Below are 18,520 nucleotides of genomic sequence, written 5' to 3' on the forward strand. Positions count from 1 at the left end.
TGTGCTTCTCAGGCACATTGCGCCCTAACACATATTCTCTCTCTTGCTTCTGCTTTTCTTCTGTAACGGCGAGGAGAATATTTGACTTGTCCAATGCCCTTCATGTTGAGCAAGTGCAAAATATACTGCTTGATGATGAGACAGACCCCTTACAGCTAGAAGATTTAGGGGAAGAAAGTGACATTGATTCAGAAGATGATGTGGAAGAATGTCCAGATGTGTCTGATACAGATCAAGATGGAGAGAGTGAGGAGGATGCTCAAGACATAGAAACATATTACTTTTCTGGTTATTAAACATTTTTTTCCACCTGATTATGTGTACTCTCATTTATTACATTCCTATTAAGGTAACTGATCACTTTTAGAGCATTGAAATATTTAAAAAAGGAAAATATAACCAATTTTCTAGCCTGTGCCGGAGAGGTGCAATGCCCCTAAACTCGTTATGAAACATATTGCCCCTTACGGAGGGTTAGGTGTGTGTATATGTAGATTCTGTAGGGTTTATGTGTTTGTATATGTAGATACTATAGGGTTTATGTATGTGTGTATATGTAGATACTGTAGGGCTGATATGTACATATATATGTAGACACTGTAGACTTGATGTGTATATATAGATGTAGATACTGTAGGGCTGATATGTACATATATATGTAGACACTGTAGACTTGATGTGTGTATATAGATGTAGATACTGTAGGGCTGATATGTACATATATATATGTAGGCACTGTAGGCTTGATGTGTGTATATAGATGTAGATACTGTAGGGCTGATATGTACATATATATGTAGACACTGTAGACTTGATGTGTGTATATAGATGTAGATACTGTAGGGCTGATATGTACATATATATGTAGACACTGTAGACTTGATGTGTATATATAGATGTAGATACTGTAGGGCTTATGTGTATATACATGTTGACACTTTATAGTGATGTGTGTACTGTACACGCAGACACTTTGTTGTGTTCCCCGGTGTCCTCCATGTGCAGGACCTGCCCTCAGACGCTCAGTCAGCGCCTTGTTTAGTAGCGTCCTCTCCCGCAGCTCCTCTCGGTACTTTTCGCGGCCTCGCGCACAGGAAGGGGGCTGCCCTCGGGCGGAGCAGCGGTGGTGTACGCCGGCCCCTCCACAAGTGGCTGCAGCATCCCGTCGTCTTCCCCGCTGCCCCGTCTCTCCCGCCCCCCACTGTCCGGTCTGCACCCTGTAGAGGCCGGAGGAGCGACAGCACGATGTCCCAGCACAATGTGACGGTGATCCGGACCACGGCCAGCAGCAGTAACGTGCAGCCCTCCAGCCCGGGGCTGATAGACCGAGGCTACCCCCGCTCCAGCGGCGCCACCCTCAAGTTGTGCCAAGCGGTAAGCGCTGTGTGGCCAGCGGTGTGTGTGGGGCTCTCGCCACCATGGTCCGGCCACTCGGACTCTGGCACAAGTATGCAATGGAGGATGTCTGTAGTTCTCAGCATAAACATTTGTAACTTCATCCAAAGTTTGGGAGCCGGAGAGCCCCCCTGCTGGCACCTTATTCTGTGCCGGAGAGCCCCCCTGCTGGCACCTTATTCTGTGCCGGAGAGCCCCCCCTGCTGGCACCTTATTCTGTGCCGGAGAGCCCCCCTGCTGGCACCTTATTCTGTGTCGGAGAGCCCCCCCCCCCTGCTGGCACCTTATTCTGTGCCGGAGAGCCCCCCCTGCTGGCACCTTATTCTGTGTCGGAGAGCCCCCCCCCCCCTGCTGGCACCTTATTCTGTGCCGGAGAGCCCCCCTGCTGGCACCTTATTCTGTGTCGGAGAGCCCCCCCCCCCTGCTGGCACCTTATTCTGTGCCGGAGAGCCCCCCCTGCTGGCACCTTATTCTGTGTCGGAGAGCCCCCCCCCCCCTGCTGGCACCTTATTCTGTGCCGGAGAGCCCCCCTGCTGGCACCTTATTCTGTGCCGGAGAGCCCCCCTGCTGGCACCTTATTCTGTGCCGGAGAGCCCCCCTGCTGGCACCTGAATAAAGATGACCTATTAACAGAAAACATGGTCATTTTATCTGAATTATTAAGAATATTTTTTTTTTAAACATGACTTAATAAAAAAATTAAAATATCCTTATGGATACCAATAAGTAAGGGTATGAAGACAGAGTTATTTGAAATTTTCGTTAATGAACCACCTCAGGGGTTGGCACTTTGGTAGTGATTGTTGTATTGCCATGAGGGCATAGGTGGTTGGCACATGCTGTGGAGGCTTGTGTGGCTGATATTGGCATACTGTTATCAGGGCATTATTATGGGGGTTAATGCTAGTGTTATGGGGGCACGGAAGTGCGCTCTCTAAGCAGTTGGACCTTGTTTAGTTATTTACGTCTCTGTTCACATGGATATTCCGTCTGACTTCACTATTAGGTCAGTTGTTGGGGAACTAACAGTGCGCGTATGGTATATACACCTCCGATTCCTGGAAAAAAAAAAAAAAATATATATATATATATATATTACATACTCACTGCCATCTCCACAATAAGAAAAGGAGCTAACTGCCTCCGCCAGTCGTTTATACAGGCCGCTTGGGCAACCCGTAATAGGTAGCGTATGGCTTTGGGGATGCAGTTTGTAGAGCAAGAGGAACAGAGCTATTACATTTTCTATATTTACTCCAAAAATTAGGCAGTGTTTATAAATATATATATACACAGTACAGACCAAAAGTTTGGACACACCTTCTCATTTAAAGATTTTTCTGTATTTTCATGAAAATTGTACATTCACACTGAAGTCATCAAAACTATGAATAAACATGCCAAGAGTGTGCAAAGCAGTCATCAAAGCAAAAGGTGGCTATTTTGAAGAACCTAGAATAGAAGACCTAATTTCAGTTGTTTCACACTTTTTTGTTAAGTATATAATTCCACATGTGTTAATTCATAGTTTTGATGCCTTCAGTGTGAATGTACAATTTTCATAGTCATGAAAAATCTTTAAATGAGGTGTGTCCAAACTTTTGGTCTGTACTGTATATATGGAACAAAACGATACGATATATACAATTACAAAAAGTGAAAAGGCATAACAAGAAATGTACTAAACCTAATGTCGCAGGAATGGCGCTGACTCTTATGAAGGGGACTTGTTTGTTTTTGGAAACTGTACAGAACTACAGCGAACTGTGTCTCCCAGGACTGACACTGGCAAAAGTTCAAAATCTGCTTTTATTTGATAAAAAAACACCCCTGTGTGACTGGTCAATGGACGTGGTCCCAAAAGTTAAGAGATTTCCAACTTTCATGATATCTTTGCCCCTGCAGGTCTCAGGAGGGAGATGTTAAAGGGAACCTGTCAATCGAAGATGAGCTAAGCTCACCAGCATCGGGGGCTTAGCTACAGCATTCTGTATCTGTTCTGTAGCATTCCAGAATGCTGTAGATAAGCCCATGATGCTGGTGGGCTTAGCTCATCTTCGATTTTGGGGGTGACAGGTTCCCTTTAATGTCCCATTTCCTATTATGATTTTAGCTTTCCATAGATAGGAAACATGGCATATATAATCATCCATCTGTGAGCTTTTAATTAGGACTGATCGGCAGGATTTACAGTGACATAAGTAAGGCCGGCGTCACGCTTGGCGTAAGACAATACGGTCCGTATTTTACGGCCGTAATACGCTGAAAAGTCCCCAAAATAGTGGTCCGTATCTCCTCCGTAGGCAGGGTGTGTCAGCATATTTTGCGCATGGCATCCTCCGTATGTAATCCGTATGGCATCCGTACTGCGAGATTTTCTCGCAGGCTTGCAAAACCGACATACGGATATACAAGGGATCCATGTGCTCAAAAATAATAAAAACATATATACCGTATATACTCGAGTATAAGCCGACCCGAGTATAAGCCGACCCCCCTAATTTTGCCACAAAAAACTGGGAAAACTTATTGACTCGAATATAAGCCTAGGGTGGAAATGCAGCATTTACCGGTGAATTTCAAAAATAAAAATAGATCATTATTTCCCCATAGCTGTGCCATATAGTGCTCTGCACCGTTCATATTGCCCCATATCTGTGCCCCATATAGTGCTCTGCACCGTTCATATTGCCCCATATCTGTGCCCTATATGCTCTGCACCGTTCGTATTGCCCCATATCTGTGCCCTATATGCTCTGCACCGTTCATATTGCCCCATATCTGTGCCCTATATGCTCTGCACCGTTCATATTGCCCCATATCTGTGCCCCATATATGCTCTGTACCGTTCATTTTTGTCCCATAGCTGTGCCCCATATAGTGCTCTGCACCGTTCATACTGCCCCATATAGTGCTCTGCACCGTTCATACTGCCCCATATAGTGCTCTGCACCGTTCATACTGCCCCATATAGTGCTCTGCACCGTTCATACTGCCCCATAGATGCTCCACATAAATCTGTGCCGCTGCTGCAATAAAAAAAAAAAAGCCATACTCACCTCTCTTGATTGCAGCTCCCGGCGTCTCGTTCCGGCGTCCAGTCCCGGTGTCTCTCTCCACACTGACTGATCAGGCAGAGGGCGCTGCGCACACTATATGCGTCATCGCGCCCTCTGACTTGCACAGTCAGAGCGGAGATAGACGCCGGGAAGATGGAGCGGCGCCCGGCGACTGGAACGGGGACAGGTAAGTATGACATACTTACCTAGTCCCAGCGATCCTGGCGCTCCCCGCCTGTCACACGGTCTTCTGTGCTGCACCTCTTCCTGTCAGTGACGCTGATTAGAGAAATGAATCTCTCTCTCTCTCTCTCTCTCTCTCTCCCACTCCAGAGTAGCGGTGGGATATGGGGTAATAAGGGGTTAATGCCACCTTGCTATTGTAAGGTGACATTAAGCCACATTAATAATGGAGAGGCGTCAATTAATTCATGATGAAGCCAAGCTTCAATGTTTCCTGTGAGATGCCTTTATAGAGTCTACAATTAGCTCTATGACAAGAGGGGATGTTCATTATCCCTATGATTACATGATTCCGTTTCGTGCATCACTTCCTCTTTTTTTCCCTTCTCTTTTTCAACTCTTTAAAAATGATCGTCTATTCTAGTCGTTTTGTCCCTAGTATATGGAAGAAGTGCCATCTCCCACCCCTGTTGTGTTGTAGACCCTTTACTAGTTATGCCTAGTGTTCCGCCTTCAGATACAATATTGAGAATACAGTTTCCTCTGTGGCATCATGTGAAAGTATGCACCTGTTTTATGTTACGGTGATGATTCTTAATATTGATGTTGTAGGAGATATTTCTGTTGAGGACATAAAATGTCAAGAAAAAAACCCTGCACTGCAAAGATATCTGTGGTAAAAATCATAATTATAAATGACCGTGCTTCTGAATAAAGATGACCTATTAACAGAAAACATGGTCATTTTATCTGAATTATTAAGAATATTTTTTTTTTAAACATGACTTAATAAAAAAATTAAAATATCCTTATGGATACCAATAAGTAAGGGTATGAAGACAGAGTTATTTGAAATTTTCGTTAATGAACCACCTAAAATAGCTTAAAAAATCTTTGGAAGATCTTTTTTTTGGGAGTGGGGGAGGGGATATTTAAAAAAAAAAAAAAAAAAAAGTCACACTCTGACCTATTTACTATAAGGCCACATTCAGTATTTTGTGAGTTTTTTTTACCTCAGTATCTGTAAGCCAAAACCAGGAGTGGAACAATCAGAGGAAAATTATAAGGCTAAGTGCACACGTTGCAGAATTGCGGAATTGTAGCAACACACAAGAGCAAGTGTATGCATAAAACTAGGGATCACCACAATATGTAAGTAAATAGAAAACGGTCTTTATTCAAAGGACAACATATACAAAACATGTATACCACAATGTTGGGTCCATAACAATAACACAATAAATGTTGACAAAAAATGTATGCCACCCACACAGCTAGTACAAATATTAAATGACTATATAGTATGAAGTACCATTGATACCGATCACACACCTAATGCCCGTGTGCACTAATCAAAGATAAAGATAAAGTTATTCCAGTGTACTGGGCAAGTAGATGATCCCTAATGGGCCACAGGCGAAATGTGGTACACTAGATGAATCTCTGCCTATTCCCCAGGCACTATAATCACCACACTCGTCCTCCTCAGTGGTCCATAGTAATGTCTTGCCCAGTCCCAATGTCAGCACACCTAAGGGCAATCCTAAGCCAACAGGCCCACCAGGTCAGATCAGTCCAGCTGTGTGGGTACCAAGACCCACGCGTATCGACGCTCAAGGCGTCTTCCTCAAGGTCAATGAGAATTGCGGAATTGGCATGCGTTTTCCCGCTAAACACTAGCGTTTTGGAAGCGTAATTAGCTTGCAGAATGCTAGCGTTTTCAGAGCGATCTGTAGCATCGCTTGGAAAACTGATTGACAGGTTGGTCACACTTGTCAAACAGTGTTTGCCAAGTGTGACCAACTTTTTACTATTGATGGTGCCTATGCAGCATCAATAGTAAAAAGATAGAACGTTAAAAATAATAAAAAAAAACTAAAAAATGATATTCTCACCTTCCGGCATCCCCTGCAGTCTTCCCGCTCCTCACGATGGTCCGGTCCCAATAATGCATTGCGGCAATGACCTCAGATGACGTAGCATCACACGAGACCGCTATGTCATCACGGGTCATTTTCGTAATGCATTATTGGGAACGGGAGCATCGTGAGGAGTGGGAAGACTGCAGGGGACGCCGGAAGGTGAGAATATCATGATTTTTTTTTAAACAATTATATGGTTCCCAGGACCTGGAGGACAATCTCCTTTCCTCCACCCTGGGTACCAACCGCACATGATCCGCTTACTCAGGGGCGGAAACAGACTGCAGAGGGCCCCTGTGCAAGAAATCTTCCCGGGCCCCCCCTCCATAGCGCAACAAAGTTATGTAAACATATAGGTTGTAATATTTATTATCAGTTTAGAACACAACTATCAACTCTAAATAATAAATTTAAGTCCGATACTTAACAACTGAATATAACACAAAGCAGTCATGCAATTGATGTCATATCTGCACAGAAGACACTTGCAGATCATCCTGTCAGCCAATCACAGACGTGCTTGTAAGGCCGGGTTCACATTGCGTTAACAGCAGCCCGTTCAACACATGCGTTAACAGGCTGCTGTTAACGCAAGTGCCGATATGCCATCGCGCTAGCGCAGATAGAGCTAGCAGATGCTCTATCTGTGCTAGCAGTGACAGACCCGGAAACGCTGCAGTCCGCGTCCCAGGGTCCGTCACTCAATGACGGCACATCGCTAGCGCACCCCCATTTTGGGCGTGCGCTAGCGATGAGTCCGACATAGGGCTTAATGGCGTTAACGGACTGCGTTACACCGCGTTATGCCGCTGTGTAACGCAGTTCGTCTAAAGTACTACGGAAACATAATGTGAAACCAGCCTAAGGCAGTGTGTGATTGGCTGAGAGGTAACCATGCTCAAATGTCACTGTGCACTCCATATAACCTTAAACATGTACCAGGCACTCTGTAGATCTCTAGCCCCATCCACCCCCTATATAGTGGAGCGATCATTTTAATACATTTATTCCAGGGGGGCCAGCCCTTCCCCTACCTAGACCAGTGATTAATTCATTCCTCCCCTCACCCCCCTATTTTCATGTGTAATGTAAAGACCCAGTGCCGCGGATCACTGAGGCTCTGGGAAGAGTGCACGAACTACTGCATGTGCACAGCAACAGTGAGTCACAAGCAGAACAAGCTTCAGTGACCCACTGTGACTGAGAGGCCCTCCCCCTCCCTCCTCTCTTCCTGGTCCAGCGTCTGCTACCCTTCACCTCACCGCAGACCGCAGCAGTGACAGCCGGCTGGACAGCAGCATAATATATGCATAGCAGGTGAGGAGGGGGGACCGTTTGGGTACGTTCACACAGGGCGTTTTTGCTGCATATTTTTGCTGCCTTTTTTAATGCTAATTTTCAGCTGCTTTTTACAGTACCAGCAAAGCCTATGAGATTTAAGAAATCTCATGCACACACATTGGTTTTTTGTTTGATCAGTATTTTGTGCTTTGCTGCGTTTTTTTGACATAGAGCATGTCACTTCTTTCAGCGTTTTTGCTGCGTTTTTTCACCCACTGACTTGAATGGGTGTTGAAAAAAAGTAGCAAAAACTAAGGTATCATTATTTGCTGCGTTTTTGCTGCTGAAAATCCAAGGACATTAGCCTGGAAAAAGAGAAAAAAAAAAGCACAAAAAAACGCACCTAAATTAGCATAAAAAACGCTGCAAAAATACGCAGCAAAAAAGTCCTGTGTGAACTTACCCTTAAACTGTCATATCACATGCGTGCAGCAGAGCGGGCCCCCCTGCTTCTCCTGTTAGCGGTAATACTGCCGCCGGCTGTCGTTCACATTAATTGCTTTGTATGCCCGCTCTAGGGCCCTGTGCGGTTGAACAGGAGGTATGTCCGCCCATGCGCTTACTACCTGCATGGAGGGCATAGCCACATGCGGAAAGTAATCCCCGCGATTCCGCACAAAGAATGAACATGCTGCGTTTTTTTTCCGGAATGCGATTCCGACGCGGAAAAAAACGCGACATGTGCACAAAAATTGCGGATTGCATTCTAATAATAGGATGCTTAATGTATCCGTTTTTTTGTGATTTTATCGCGTTTTTTTGCTCTAAAATCCTGAACGTGTGCACATAGCCTAATAGAAACACATCACCACTTCTGTATTTAGCGCCCACTCCTGGTTTTGGCTTACAAATACCGAGGTAAAAAAATCAACAGATACTTGTGTGCATGTGGCCTTACTTATGCCAAAAATAGCCATTAATTATACTACAGACAAACAATATGCCAACATTATTAAAGGGAATCTGTCTCCCCAAAATTCGCCTATAAGTTAAGGCCACCGGCATCAGGGGGTTATCTACAGCATTCTGTAATGTTGTAGATAAGCTCCTGATGTAACCTGAAAGATAAGAAAAACAAGTTAGATTATACTCATCCTGGGCGGTCCTGGTGCGGTCCGGTCTGATGGGCATTGCGGTCCGGCGCCTCCCATCTTCATACGATGTCATCCTCTTATCTGCTGCTGCCGCGGCTCCGGCGCAGGCGTACTTTATCTGCCCTGTTGAGGGCAGAGCAAAGTTCTGCAGTGCACAGTTGCCTGGTAAGGTCAGAGAGGCAGCGGCAGGAAGCAAAGAAGAAGACGTCATCAAATGAAGATGGGAGATGCTGGACCCGGACCGTGACGCCCATCGGACCGCACGGGACCGCCCCTGGGTGAGTATAATCTAACTTGTTTTTCTTATCTTTCAGGTTACATCGGGGGCTTATCTACAGCATTCCATAATGCTGTAGATAAGCCCCTGATGCCGGTGGCCTTAGTTTATAGGCGAATTTTGGGGTGACAGATTCCCTTTAACCCCTTAACCCCCAAGGGTGGTTTGCACGTTAATGACCGGGCCAATTTTTACAATTCTGACCACTGTCCCTTTTATGAGGTTATAACTCTGGAACGCTTCAACGGATCCTGATGACTCCGAAACTATTTTCTCTTGACATACTGTACTTCATGATAGTGGTAAAATTTCTGTGATATTACTTGCGTTTATTTGTGAAAACTGAAATTTGGCGAAAATTTTGTAGTTTTCCAACTTTGAACTTTTATGCCCTTAAATCACAGAGATATGTCACACAAAATACTTAATAAGTAACATTTCCCACATGTCTACTTTACATCAGCACAATTTTGGAACCAAAATTTTTTTTGTTGGGGAGTTATAAGGGTTAAAAGTTGACCAGCAATTTCTCATTTTTACAACACCATTTTTGTTTTAGGGATCACACCACATTTGAACCACACCTCTAACCCGAACATGCCCCTAACCCTAATCCCAACCACGCCCCTAACCCTAGTCCCAATCACACCCCTAACCCCAAACCTAACCACACCCCTAACTCCAACACACCCCTAACCCTAATCCCAACCGTAAATGTAATTCAAACCTTAACTTTAGCCCCAACCCTAACAGTAGACCTAACCATAACTTTAGCTCCAACCCTAACCCTAATGGGATAATGAAAATAAATTTCATTATTTTTCCCTAACTAAGGGGGTGATGAAGGGGGGTTTCATTAACTTTTATAGCGGGTTTTTTAGTGGATTTTTATGATTGGCAGCTGTCCACACACTAAAAGACGCTTTTTATTGCAAAAAATAGTTTTTGCGTCCGCACATTTTGAGAGCTATAATTTTTCCATATTTTGGTCCACAGAGTCATGTGAGGTCTTGTTTTTTGCGGGATAAGTTGACAATTTTATTGTTACCATTTTCGGACACGTGTGTTATGATGAGGTAATTCAGTACCACAATGGACATAGAAGTCAGAGCACATACAGTGACCTGACAATAACCCAAAAACATAGAACGAGCTCTGAGACGTGGGAACTCTGCTGACCGCAATCCCTAATCCTCTCCAACCACACTAGAAGCAGCCGTGGATTGCGCCTAATGCTCCCTATGCAACTCGGCACAGCCTGAGAAACTAGCTAGCCTGAAGAAAGAAAATAAGCCTACCTTGCCTCAGAGAAATACCCCAAAGGAAAAGGCAGCCCCCACATATAATGACTGTGAGATAAGATGAAAAGACAAACGTAGAGATGAAACAGATTTAGCAAAGTGAGGCCCGACTTTCTGAACAGAGCGAGGATAGGAAAGGTAACTTTGCGGTCAACACAAAACCCTACAAATAACCACGCAAAGGGGGCAAAAAGACCCTCCGTACCGACTAATGGCACGGAGGTACACCCTCTGCGTCCCAGAGCTTCCAGCAAGCAAGAAAAATCAAACAAGCAAGCTGGACAGAAAAAAAACAGCAAACAAAAATAACAAAAGCGGAACTTAGCTATGCAGAGCAGCAGGCCACAGGAACGATCCAGGAGGAAGCAAGTCCTATACTAGAACATTGACTGGAGGCCAGGATCAAAGCACTAGGTGGAGTTAAATAGAGCAGCACCTAACGACTTCACCACATCACCTGAGGAAGGAAACTCAGAAGCCGCAGTACCACTCTCCTCCACCAACGGAAGCTCATAGAGAGAATCAGCCGAAGTACCACTTGTGACCACAGGAGGGAGCTCTGCCACAGAATTCACAACACACGTGACATTTTTTGCTTGCTTTGTATTCCGATTTTTGTGAGGCAGAATGACCAAAAACCAGCTATTCATGAATTTCTTTTGGGTAGGGCGTTTATACCGTTCCGCGTTTGGGTGCAGCACGGTGGCTCAGTGGATAGCACTGCAGTCCTGGGTTCTAATCCCACGTTGGACAACATCTGTAAGGAGTTTGTATGTTCTCCCCGTGTTTGCGTGGGTTTCCTCCGGGTACTCCGGTTTCCTCCCACTTTCCAAAGACATACTGATAGGGAATTTAGATTGTGAGCCCCATCAGGGACAGTGATGATGATGTGTGCAAAACTGTAAAGCGCTGCGGAATATGTTAGCGCTATATAAAAATAAAGATTATTATTATTATTATAAAGCAGTTTTATTCTTCGGGTCAGTACGACTACAGCGATACCTCATTTATATCTTTTTTTATGTTTTGGCACTTTTATACGATTATTTTTTATATAAAAATAGTTTTTTTTGCATCTCTTTATAACTTTTTTATTTTTTTGCTGTTGACGCTGTATGGCGGCTCGTTTTTTTGCGGGACAAGATGACGTTTTCAGCGGTACCATGGTTATTTATATCTGTCTTTTTGATCGCGTGTTATTCCACTTTTTGTTTGGTGGTATGATAATAAAGTGTCTTTTTTGCCTCTCTTTTTTTTTTGTTGCGGTGTTGACTGAAGGGGTTAACTCGTGGGACAGTTTTATAGGTTGGGTTGTTACGGACGTGGCGATATTAAATATGTATACTTTTATTTTTTTTTATTATTAAGATAAAGAAATGTATTTATTGGAACAATATATATATTTTTTCTTTATTTAGGATTTTTTTATTTATTTTTACACATGTAAATATATATATTTTTTACTTTATAAGATTGCCCCAGGGGTGGACATCGCTATATATTATCAGATCGCTGATCTGACACATTGCAGTGCACTGTCAGATCAGCGATCTGACACATTGCAGTGCACTGTCAGATCAGCGATCTGACAGGCCTTCAGGAGGCTTGCTGGCTCAGAGCAGGCGCTTGCAAGCCACCTCCCTGCAGGACCCGGAAGGAGCCCCGCGGCCATTTTGGATCTGGGGCCTGCAGGGAGGAGGAGGTAGGAGACCCTCTGAACAACGCGATCACATTGCGTTTTTCCGAGGATCTCAGGGAAGCACGTAGGGAGCCCCCTCCCTGCACGATGCTTCCCTATGCTGCCAGAATGCGGCGATCATGTTTGATCTCAGTGTTCTGGGGGTTAATGTGCCAGAAGCGGTCCGTGACCGCTCCTGGCACATAGTGCCAGGTGTCAGCTGTAATAATCAGCTGACACTCGTCCGCGATCCCCCCGGGAGCGTGGCCGATCGACTATGACGTACTATTCCGTCACTGGGAATTAAGTCCCAGGTCACCTCAACAGGATAGTACGTCATATGGGATTAAGGGGTTAAAGAAAACCTATCATCATGATTGGTATGTTAAAATAAAGGTACAAATGCGGCCCCTTTGCATTTGTACAAGCTTCCTATTTTAAAGTTCTCACAAGTAGAGTTGAGCTAATTTCTTCGGGTCTCCGCTTATTCGGCAAGCTATAATGCTTACCGAATAAGCTGCAGAGGGAACCTATAGAATGGTAGAGTTAGAAGGGACCTCCTGGGTCATCTGGTCCAACATGGATCGCGCCGGCTGATCAGCGCCGCAGCTGCATGTGTCGCGGCTGTGTGACAGGCAGAACACATGCAGGAGAGCCCAACACACATTGCTATTATTTTTTCTTCACTGCCCAATAGTATAAAATTATGTGACACACCTGTGGTGTCAATATGATCACTGCTCTCCTAGATGAATTCATTGAGAGGTATAGTTTGTAAAATGGGGTCACTTATGAGGCGTTCTGCTTTTGTCACCTCAGGGGCTTTGCCAGTGTGACATGGCGCACTCAAATTAGTGCAGCAAAATTTGCACTGTAATATGGCGCTCCTTCCCTTATGAGCTTTGCACTGTGCCTCAAAAGTAGTTTTGGGCCACATATAGGGTATCTGTACACTCAAGAGAAATTGCTAAACAAATTTTGTGGTTGATTTTCTCCTGATACCATTGTGAAAATGCAAAATTTCAAAATTTGGGGCTAAGAAAAAACATTTTTGTGGGGAAAACTTGATTTTAATTTTCACGACTCAACTTTATAAACTTCTGTGAAGCGCCTGATTGTTTAAGGTGCTCAATACACATCTAGATAAGTTCCCTGAGGGGTCTAGTTTCTAAAATGGTGTAACTTTTTGGACATTTTCACTGTTTAGGCACATTAGGGGCTCTCCAAAAGTGACATAGCATCCGCTAATTATTCAAATTTAGCATTCAAATAGTCAAATGGTGCTCCTTCCCTTCGAAGCGCTGCCATGTGCCCAAACAGTAGTTTCCCCCCACACATTGAGTATCGGTGTAATCAGGAGAAATTGCACAACAAACTGTATAGTCCATTTTCTCCTGTTACCCTTGCGAAAGTACATACAATTTAGTTCTAAAGGAAACATTTTGTGAAAAAACATTTTTTTTCCTTCCACATTCCATAAATTCCTGTGAAGCACCTGAAGGGTTAATGAACTTCTTGAATGTGATTTTGAGCACCTTGAGGGGGTCGGTTTTTAGAATGGTGTCACTTTTGGTTATTTTCTGTCATACAGACCCCTCAAAATAACTTCAAATGTAAGCTGGTCCCTTAAAAAGAAAAAAAAATGGCTTTGTAAGTCTTGTTGTATGCAAAAATGAGAAATCACTGGTCAACTTTTAATCCTTATAACTGTTTAACAAAAATTGTAAAAAAAATTGTGCTACGTAAAGTAGCCATGTGGGAAATGTTATTTATTACCGTAACTATTTTGTGTGACATGACTCAGATTTAAGGGAAGAAAAATTAAAAGATAGAAAATAAATTTGAAAGCGAGAATATGGACTATACACGTAGTGAAGTATACACCTGGAGCAAGCAATTTGGTGGTAGAAACTGGGCCTTCAATTCAATATTGAATAAAGGGAGTAAAAGGCGCACTTTTTTTTCACTGAGAGGCAGCTTCACCGATGCAGACACGTCTTACAATAATACACTAATCTACATCAGACAACACTTCATACTCCTCATTTGATAATCAAATAAGAACATCACAACGTAATAATGATCTGTTTTCAAATTATTCCAAGCACAAAGATGATGTTGTTTTGTTTAACTCTTCAAAAAACGGAAGAGGCACAGGAGCAGGGGAGGCAGGAAACATAAAAGATATCCCCAAAGTATGAAAAGAACAATGAAGATACAGTAATTAATCTCTCTAGCAATATCCTGACCGAAACACAAATGATTGTCCTTTCTAGAAGTCTTACATTCTCTCCTACCATTGAATTTGATGTCGATGCAACTTTATTAGATGTTAAGGCTACGTGCACACGTTGTGGAAAGTCCTGAGGATTTTTCCGGACTGATTTTGGTAAATCCGCAGGTAAACCGCACTGCAGATTACCTGCGGAATTACCGCAGATTTACCACTTTTTTTGTGGTTTTTGTGCGGTTTTACACCTGCGGATTCCTATTATGGAGCAGGTGTAAACCGCTGCGGAATCCACACAAAGAATTGACATCCTGCGGAATAAACAACGCTACGTTTCTTGCTCGTTTTTTTCCGCAGCATGTGCACTGCGGATTTTGTTTTCCATAGGTTTACATGGTACTGTAAACTCAGGGAAAACAGCTGTGAATCCGCAGCGTCAAAACTGCTGCGGATCCGCAGCAAAATCCGCAACGTGTGCACATTCCCCAAATACATTTTTCTTAATTTGACTTTACGCTGTAGTTTTCAAACTTGAATATCCAACTTCTCTTTTTCAAGATAAAATGTTCCAGTTTTACTTTGGGAGCTATAGATCAGAAACTTTTCGAGAATTTATTTGTAACACACCCTGTGACTCCTATTTCTCATTCTTTACCTAAGATGCACAAGGAACCCCACCCCCCATTCAGACCGATAGTTGCAGGAATATGGATTTTGGGAGAAAAACTGCAACCGTTGATTTCTTGTTAACGTGCTTAGTATTCCTAATGCAACCAGGTAATTTATTCCTTAGATCGCACTTTATGGCCTAAAAGCTGCATATGGATGTCGTGATCTGTAGCATTATATCCATCTTGACCACATAATGTAGCCATTGATACTTTAAACGGACATCATCTTGATTACACTAATTATTCCTAACAGGTGCAGGAATGTTACTTATGCCGATTGAGCTCTTTTTGAAACATAACAATTTTGCTTTTAATGGTCAGTTTTTCATCCAAAAACGCAGAGCGCCAATGTCAGCAGGCTTTTCTCTATCCATATCAATTTAAACTTTATTTTTTCCCATTCAAATCCTTTCTTCTCCCATATCAGGAGGTATGGTCATTTTATAGATGATCTTCTCCTAATGTGACGTGGACCTAGGGAAATGGCATTGACATTTTTTGACTATATAAACTCCAACGATATGAATCTAATATGAATCCATTTTTTTTTTTTAGATATTACGTTAATTCTGGATTTCTTGGAGGGAGTTATTTCTCCCTGCAGGAAGAACACTGCAACCAATTCCATTTTACATGTAAGATCATGCTACCGCAAATACATTATTAAAAAGATTCCAGTGGGAGAATTTTAGAGATCAGAGGAATTCCACCCTGTAAATTTGTTAGAACAACGAGGCAAATTATATTAAAGAAAGATTAGAACAATGTAGTTATCCCAAATGAGTGATTGAGAGAGCTGATAGCATTGTCAGGAATGAAAATCGCAGTACAATGGTAGTTAATTCAAGTAATGAGAACCAATCAGACAGCAGCCAAAATGGAGTTATATTTGTAACCGGACATGGTATAATTTGCATTTTATATATGCAATGAATAAAGTCACATGACCGAAACGTGCTTTCTAGCGTTGTTAAACTTACTTTTGAGTGTGAAGCAGAGACTTCTCTTTTTATGTGAATTTTGTGACGACACCTCCGCTCAGTGTGTCTTTACTAACAGCTCAGCCGTCCAATAGGGTGCAAGGGCATGCTGCTTTGTCGGTGCTTTGATGGACAGCTCAGCCATCCAATAGGGTGCAAGGGCATGCTGCTTTGTCGGTGCTTTGATGGACAGCTCAGCCATCCAATTGGAGTCTGGGAGGTTCTGAACTTCTAACAGGTGTTTCCCGTTCCAGGTGATTACCCAGCTACTTAGCTGAGCTGTCAGTCACAGGTCTCTGCCAGACTTGGCATCTGCTCATTGTCTTGCTGTGTATTTCATTGCTCTGTATATTGATCTATTGCTGCCTGACATTAAAGGGACTCTGTCACCTGAATTTGGAGGGAACAATCTTCAGCCATGGAGGCGGGGTTTTGGGTGTTTGATTCACCCTTTCCTTACCCGCTGGCTGCATGCTGGCTGCAATATTGGATTGAAGTTCATTCTCTGTCCTCCGTAGTACATGCCTGCACAAGGCAAGATTTATGTGTTTGTTTTATTTTTTCACAGCTCGACTTTATAAAATTCTGTGAAGCACCTGTGGTTCAAGATGCTCATCACACTTCTAGATAAGTTCCTGGAGGCGTGTAGTTTCCAAAATGAAGTCACTAGTGGGTGGTTCCACTATTTAGGCATATCAGGGGCTCTCCAAATGTGACATGTCGTCCGTTCTCTATTCCAGTGAATATTACTATCAGTCAGTTGGTGCTCCTTACATTTCAAGCCCAAATAGTAGTTTTCCACCACATGTCGGGTATTTGTGTAGGAATAATTGCACAACAAATTGATTGGTCCATTTTTTTCCTGTTACCCTGATGAAACTGAAAAATTTTGTGTCCGTAATATTTTTGTGGGAAAAAGTAACATTTTCATTTATTCCTTCCATATTGCTGTAATTTCTGTGAAACACCTAAAGAGTTCTTGAATGTGGTTTTGAGCACTTTGAGGGCGCAGTTTTTAAAATGGTGTCACTTTGGGGTATTTTCTGTCATAAAGGCCCCTCAAAGTCCCTTCAAATGTGATGTCGTCCCTAAAAAAAAAATAATAATAATAAAAAAAATTGGATTTGTGAATTTTGTTGGAAAAATCTACCGTACTTTCTAACTAAAACAAGAGTTTAAAAAATGATGCTGATTCAAACTAGACATGTGGTGTATGTTCTTTATTATCCATTTTGTGTGGTATCACTGAATTATTATGCCCTTAAACCAACTTTTGAAAATTGCTAAATTTTAACTTTTTTGTAAAATCATCAATATTTTAATAAATGCAAAATAATATTTACCAAAATTTACCACTAACATGATATACAACATGTCCCGGCCAAAAATGATTCCGTGGGATCTGCTGAAGCGTTCCAGAGTTAGGGGGGTCAGAACTGGTCAGGAAGGTGAAAACAGGCTCGGGGCTGAAGGGATTAAAGGGACACTGTCACCTGAATTTGGAGGGAACAATCTTCAGCCATGGAGGCGGGGTTTTTGGGTTTTTGATTCACCCTTTCCTTACCCGCTGGCTGCAGTATTAGATTGAAGTTCATTCTCTGTCCTCCGTAGTACACGCCTGCACAAGGCAATCTTGCCTTGTGCAGGCGTGTACTAAGGAGGACAGAGAATGAACTTCAATCCAATATTGCAGCCAGCATGCAGCCAGCGGGTAAGGAAAGGGTGAATCAAAAACCCCGCCTCCATGGCTGAAGATTGTCACCTGAATTTGGAGGGAACAGAGTCCCTTTAAGCCATCCTGATACGCACAGGCACACCAGCTATTATTGGATCCGTGTGGTGCCCATTGACCAAATGGACATCGCAATGACTGAGGACACAGTCTCCTTGAGAACGTGTCCTTTTGCAGTATATAATCGCTTCTACCAAATCTGTCCCTCCTTTGCCTCAGCTACATCAGAGGCACTTCACCCGTGAGATCCCCCTGACTTTGGAAAGCGCTGGTCTGTGGGGGATTGGCACAATATGTGCACAAAGTGTATGGGGTACTTTGATGGAACAAGTTTGTGTACGGGGTACGTGCTTAGCTACATTGAGAAGAGCTGGTATACGGTTCTGTGGCTGAGCACTCGTAGCTGGCGCTTTACTTTTCTCCCTGACCAATTTGAGCAGTAAAGTTTCTTTTCACAGAGGAAGGATCAAATTGCAGAATAAATGGCCCTTTTTGTGCAATGTCTGTGGCATTCATTCCAGCACATTCTACCTTGCGGAGTCCTCCTGCCATACGACTGGAAAACACTTATTTTGTGCAGAGGAGTAAACATGTTTGCTGACCACTGATTTAGTTTTCTAGGTACTAACACTAGCTTGTGTGTGACTTACTAATGAA

General features: G+C 43.2%; 1 protein-coding gene across 1 annotated transcript in view; it reads left to right on the top strand.

The window, feature by feature from the left end:
* The first annotated feature begins 1,112 nt into the window (after positions 1–1,112).
* Positions 1,113–18,520, top strand: part of CMTM7 (CKLF like MARVEL transmembrane domain containing 7) — a 73,845-nt gene continuing 56,437 nt past the window's right edge. Inside the window, exon 1 of the mRNA XM_069730027.1 lies at positions 1,113–1,374. Coding sequence (XP_069586128.1) covers positions 1,246–1,374 — 129 coding nt within the window. The 5' untranslated portion in view covers positions 1,113–1,245. The remainder of the gene's footprint in view (positions 1,375–18,520) is intronic.

Source organism: Ranitomeya imitator, chromosome 6, assembly GCF_032444005.1.
Source record: "Ranitomeya imitator isolate aRanImi1 chromosome 6, aRanImi1.pri, whole genome shotgun sequence".
Classification (NCBI taxonomy): domain Eukaryota; kingdom Metazoa; phylum Chordata; class Amphibia; order Anura; family Dendrobatidae; genus Ranitomeya; species Ranitomeya imitator.